Here is a 6,000-nt window from a genome sequence, read left to right as displayed (position 1 = left end):
ACATTTGTTCATGTGGAGTGGAGGGCACCACATTTACAGAATGGTGAGCATAGTTAAGAACGACAAATATAACTTGAAATTGTTGAGATCTTAAATGAAATTGGATGTGAGGTGAATGTTAATTAGCTTGAATTAATCTCTTAACAGGGTACCGACCTGAAAACATTTAAAACTTAGAAAAATCCTTTGGCAGTTTTATCCTTATATATAATGAATTTTGGTAATTTGTATCCGCTCTTGCCCTCTCTCACCCTCTACCCCTTCCTCGTCCCAACAAGTCTCCTCCGATTTTCATCCTTAAGGAAAAAACAAAAAACCTAACATTTTTGTGTGTCAAATAAACGTCAGTAGGTAGATGAATATACTCGTTCGGTTTAATCCCTTCGCCTGTCGACCTTAGGCACTGGGGTCCGAGCAGATTGCCTGGGAGCGCGAGCGCCCCGAGTCCAGCCGCCCTCAGTGCGGGCGGCCGTCTGTCGCGTGACTCGGCGCTCGCGTCCCGGGCCGTCGCCGCCGGGCACCCGTGCCAGCGCCCATGAGCCTCCTCCGCGCCGCCGTCGCCGCCAGGCACCCGTGCCAGCGCCCATGAGCCTCCTTCGCGCAGCCGCCGTCGCCGCCGGGCCTGCGCCGCACACTCCGATCCGGCTGCTCGCGAGAAACCTGGCCGCCATGGCGGAGCCGCTCAAGTCTGTGGATTACGAAGTGTTCGGGAGAGTGCAGGGTACAGCCTGACCCTGAGGGGCCGAGACGGGGCTGGGGGAGGGACAGGAGGAAGATATGGCCGTCCATCTTAGGGCTTCCTCTTCCTTCCGAGGCACGCACTTCCGCTCGGCCATGACACAGCAGCCGCGCGTGGGAAGCAGGGGCATTGCGCGTGCGCGGGAGGGCTGCAGCAGGGAGGCCCTGGGGGCGGTGGGAGGTCACCCAGGGTATCCGAGGGGGCGGCCGCCACCCCACTGGAGAACGCTGAAGGTTATCAGACTTGGGTTTAGCAAGGATGCTTAATGATACTGGCTGGTTTACTTTGTCCGAGGTTATAGATCCCCTCCAACTAACTAGCAAGTTTTTTTCCTGGGTTCTGGAGATTGAACATATTTTATACTTATTTTTGCATCTGTGCACTATTCCACTGAATGAAATTTTCTAATTTTTGTTTCATTATAAGCTTAAATAGTTGCACAGAACATAATGTCTCACTTACTGTAAAATTTTTATATTTGTAAATTAAAACGTTAAAACATTCTTTGAAATTTACCTAATGGGCTTGACATGGTGGCTCACGCCTTCATTAGGCAAAAGCAAGTTGATCTCTTTGAGTTCGAGACCAGCGTAATCTACACACAGAGAAAATTAATAGAATATAAATACTGTAAAGATTTAATATATACTATTATTCATTTAATGGAAGAAAGCTTTTTGAGACTGAGAATTTGGCTCATTTGGTAGAACACTTGTCTAATTGGGTACCTGCACCACACCAATGTGATGTGGTGGCATATGCCTATAATCCAGCCAGCTCTTGTGAGGTGGCTGCAGATGGAGTTGGAACCAGTAGAGGCTGCATGAGACCCTGTCCCCAAAATAAAAACAAGTTTCTTTTACAATGATATAACTTTCTGCTTGCGTCTGATTTCCATTCTACATCCTCATAACTTTATACCATTATTTGGTATACAGGAGAGTTCCTTACTACTCACTCCATCTTCACCCACCTCCCATCCCATATGTGCTGTGCATGTGTGTAATAGAATTGGCATACAGGATCCTTTTATTAACTTCCAACAGCAATAGGCTTTAATGCTAAGCATTCGATTGCAAAGGTGAGTTTGTATTGGAAATTTATTTCTACGCAGTGGAGCTGGGAGTTTGTTGTTTTTTTTAATGGAATCCTGTTTAAGGAGAAGGAGAATATTATCATTTTATTTTGATATTTAATAAATATTTTACATTTTGGGGATCCAGGACAAGTTAAAATGAATGGGAGTGCTTTATTGTTTCTGAGAGTCACTATGAAAGGGGAGGTAGGGAAGGAAAATCACAGCACGCAAGTCTGAGGTCAGGTTTAGGAAAGAGTGCATGAGGAAACTGGAAGCTTGAAAAGCGATTTTTTCACAGTTCTTGGGTTTGTGCCTTTAGAAAGTGCACAGGAGTCATGGCAGTAGTACCCACCCCATCCTGTCTGATCCCAGAAGCTGAGCAGTATTGGGTCTGGTTCATACTTTTGATACTGTGATAATTTGTCTACTTTTGGAGTTAACTAAAATCCCAAAATGGGTTCTAAAAATCCCTGAGAGGCATTTTTGTTTTATTTGACGTGCGAAGACCCACTTCTAATCCAGATCTTTGAGGTAGAAAGACCCACCTCTAATCCGTGCACACCTCTGGAAGCCTATATAAGGACATAGAAGAGGGAAATTTTGCTAATCCGGGCACACCTCTGGAAGCCTATATAAGGACATAGAAGAAGGAAGCTTTAATCTTTGCCTGCCCTCCCTTTGCTAGCAAGTCCATCCCTCACTGGCATTAGAGCCTAGTTCTTCAGGATTCTGGCATATACTGGAGACCAGAGGAAACACCCAGCCTCATGGACTAAGCAACTACTGAGCAATAATAGCCAGCCATTGTTGGATTAACAGGACCACAGCCTATAAGTCTAATAAATCCCCTTTCTATATATATTCATTCTGTAAGCTCTAGAGAACCCTGACTAATACAGATTTTGGTACCAGAGGTGGTTCTAGAGCAACAAAAGTATAAGGATGACTCTTTTAAGTATCTGGAATAGGCTTTCTAATTTGCCAACACCTACAGTTACCGAAGCCTCTCCTGGGAGCTTAGAGAGCACTAGAAGCCCATGGCAGGAACTGTTTTACAAACTTCAAGAGATAAAGGCCTTCGTTATCCCGATTCACCAATTATGAATGGAAAAAGATTTGGTAACTCAGTATGTAAAACTTGAGTTTGTGGAAAAATAGGGCAAATGATGCTGCTGGTTGATTGTTCCTAGATCTCTGTATAAACTGACAATGGAAAGGAAGAATTCTGTGCTAGAATTAACCTATCTCCAGCATCTCAGAATAGGGTGATAGACAAGAATGAACCTGGTGATAAAAGTGACTGGCTCCAGATATAAAGTTTTCTAAGTGTGCACAGGAAGAGGATCATCTCTCCAGACAAGAATGAACCTGGTGATAAAAGTGACTGGCTCCAGATATAAAGTTTTCTAAGTGTGCACAGGAAGAGGATCATCTCTCCAGCAGCCACAGAGCTCAAGTTTTGGAAAATCAAGCCAAGGTCCTCATTATAAGGTTGACTAAATTGCAGTGAAAATTACAAGTCCCAGCTTTGGAGGGTGTCTTTGGTTAAGGTAAGGGCATTCATTGGTAAAGAATGGGACCTTGCACCTTGAGATGGGAATGTGTGGAAGTACCCTATTGAAGCTGAGAACTTTGAACCCTCAGGATTTCAGGGGTTTATTTCACCTGAGGAAGTAGTCTCTATACCCTCAGCAGAAGATGTACCCAAGTCCCACCCCCTCTTTCGTCTTTGATCGAGGAAATTAATCCTTTGTTATCTTATAAACAAACAAACAAACAAAGAACAATGAATTTTGCTGAAGGAAATGCCAGGCAAGACAATTCTGGTGTCCCACAGGGCCCACCGATAGTTGTCTCTAGACTTCTAATCAGACTTAAGGAAAAGAAGGGTCCTGGTGGGAAGGCGGGAAGTATAGTCCATGGGGACTAGTATAGAGTTTAATGAGTTTACCATTTTATTCAAGCAGATATCTGGGGCTATTTGTGGGAATAGATTTTTAAGGGTGTAGGATAATGTGGAATAAACATAAAACTGGATCAGGCTGAGTGTATTGATATGGGCCCACTAAGTGGAGATTCCAGGTTTAATATGGAAGCTCTCCCAGTTTAAAAAAGTGTCACACATGAAGTTGAATGGTTGGCTGAAACATTTGAGAAAAGTTATCATACAGAAAAGGAATTGGAGATGCCTGATATTCCTTGTCTTAGTGTTGATGAAGGGGTTCTTCTCCTCTTCCTCTTCTTCCTCCTTTTCCTCCTCCTCCTTCTTTTCGGTGTGTGTGTTTTGAGACAGGGTTTCTCTGTGAAACAGTCCTGGCTGTCCTGAAATTTCCTCTGTAGACCAGACTGGCCTAGAAGTTACAGAAGTCTGCCTGCCTCTGCCTCCTGAGTCCACCACTACCGCCTGGCTTGATGAAGGAATTTTAAGGTTCAGAGAAATTGCGATGCTAGAATGGGTATGCTGTGTAAAATCTAATCCTCCACAATGGAAGACACAGAAGACACGCCCTTCACTGATCCTATGAGACATAAAGTATTGAGCGGGGGCACCAGTACACTTGGAGGGCTTTGTTGTTGCCCCCTTTCTTGTGTCATACCTTAGGTTTAGAGACACTGCTGCTTAATTGTATGAATTAAATGCAGTGGGTTCAACTGGGGACAAGGTACCAACAGCCACGTGCCAGCACTGAATTATCAAAGACAAGGTGATCTTGGTTATTGTAATGGGCAGAATAGACAAAGAGTGTCCATAATTGACCTGACCCATAATGGTCATCACAGGCAAAGCAGCATGACTCATAGATCTCTGGTACTGGCTAATCAACCATAGAGTTTCCATTCCATATATGAAAGAGATAAGAAACCTATTGAATTTTTGTTTGATCTATATATGTGGATGAAAAAAATCACAAATGAATGAAAAAAAAGGCTGCATTGGATTATGGCAAAAGGCAATCAATTTCCAAACTTGAGTCAAATTGTGAATTAACAGCCAGATTCCACTGAGGAAGGACCTTGAAAAAAATATTTAAAGATTTTATGGTTAGCCTTTCTCCAGTCCTTTCCAGAAGAATCTGCAGCCTTTTACCAGGGTAACTATTCAATGGGGGAAAGAAAATAGCCAGACTTTCTGGGGTCTGTTGGATACTGGTTCTGAACTGAGGCTGATTCCAGGAGGTCATAAGAAACGTTGTGGTCCTGTAGTTAAAGTAGAGACTTATTGAGGCAGAGGCTGATGTCCAATTCAGTAGATCCAGTGGTCCCCAAACTCATCCTGTGGTTATTTCCCTAGAAAGCATAATTGAGATAGATATAATTAGAAGAGGGCTATTATGTATGGAAAGGCTAAATGAAAGCCCTTAAAGTTGCTCTGCCAAGGACTATAGTGAATCAAATCAGTATCACTTCCATGGAGGAACTGCAGAAATTGGTACCAACATCAAGGACTTGAAAGATGCAGGCGTGTGGGCTTTTACCACATCTTCCTTTAGCTTCTTATTTGGCCTGTATGGAAGGACAGTAGAGAATGACAGTCGACTATTAAAAACTCAGTCAAGTAGTGGCTATAATTGTAGTTGCTGTACCAGATATGGTGTCCTTACTTGGGCAAATTAACACATCTGGTACAAAGTATAAAGCTATCGATCCAGCAAATGCCTTTTTTTATTAATTTAATTATTTGTTTATAAAATTTTCCACTTCCTCCCCTCCTCCCCATACCCTCCCATTCCCCCCACTCCCTCTCCTCCCCCCCACTCCCTCTCCTCCTCCCTCTCCGGTTCTAAGAGCAGTCAGGGTTTCCTGCACTGTGGGAAGTTCAAGTTCCTCCCCTCTCCCTCCAGGTCTAGGAAGGTGAGCATCCAAACAGACTAGGATCCCAGAAAGCCAGTACATGCAGACAAAACAAGACCCAGTGCCATTATCAATGGCTTCTCAGTCAGCCCCCATGTCAGTCACATTTAGAGACTCCGGTTTGATGACATGCTCGTTCAGTCCCAGTCCAGCTGGCCTTGGTGAGCTCTCATTCGATCAGTCCCCTTGTATCAGAGGGTGAACACCCCCCACACGGTCCTGATTTCCTTTTTCATGTTCTCTCTCCTTCTGCTCCTCATTTGGACCTTGGGGGCTCAGTCCAGTGCTCCAATGTGGGTCTCCATCTCTATCTCCATCTATTGTCAGATGA

At 44.1% G+C, this 6,000-nt stretch overlaps 1 protein-coding gene across 3 annotated transcripts in view; it reads left to right on the top strand.

Annotated features, from left to right (window-relative positions):
• The first annotated feature begins 399 nt into the window (after nt 1-399).
• Acyp2 (acylphosphatase 2) overlaps nt 400-6,000 on the top strand; it is a 152,285-nt gene continuing 146,684 nt past the window's right edge. The window contains exon 1 of one of the 3 annotated variants that reach the window (XM_085692328.2): nt 400-721. In XM_085692328.2, the coding sequence (XP_085548454.1) occupies nt 586-721 (136 nt within the window). In that variant the 5' untranslated portion in view covers nt 400-585. The remainder of the gene's footprint in view (nt 722-6,000) is intronic. The other 2 variants (XM_085692330.2, XM_048427580.3) reach the window with 2 other exon arrangements.

The sequence above is a fragment of the Myodes glareolus genome, chromosome 8, assembly GCF_982192425.1.
Source record: "Myodes glareolus chromosome 8, mMyoGla1.1, whole genome shotgun sequence".
Taxonomy (NCBI): Eukaryota; Metazoa; Chordata; class Mammalia; order Rodentia; family Cricetidae; genus Myodes; species Myodes glareolus.
The sequence above is the reverse complement of the archived record's forward strand: the minus strand, read 5'-3'. Positions and strand labels throughout refer to the sequence as shown.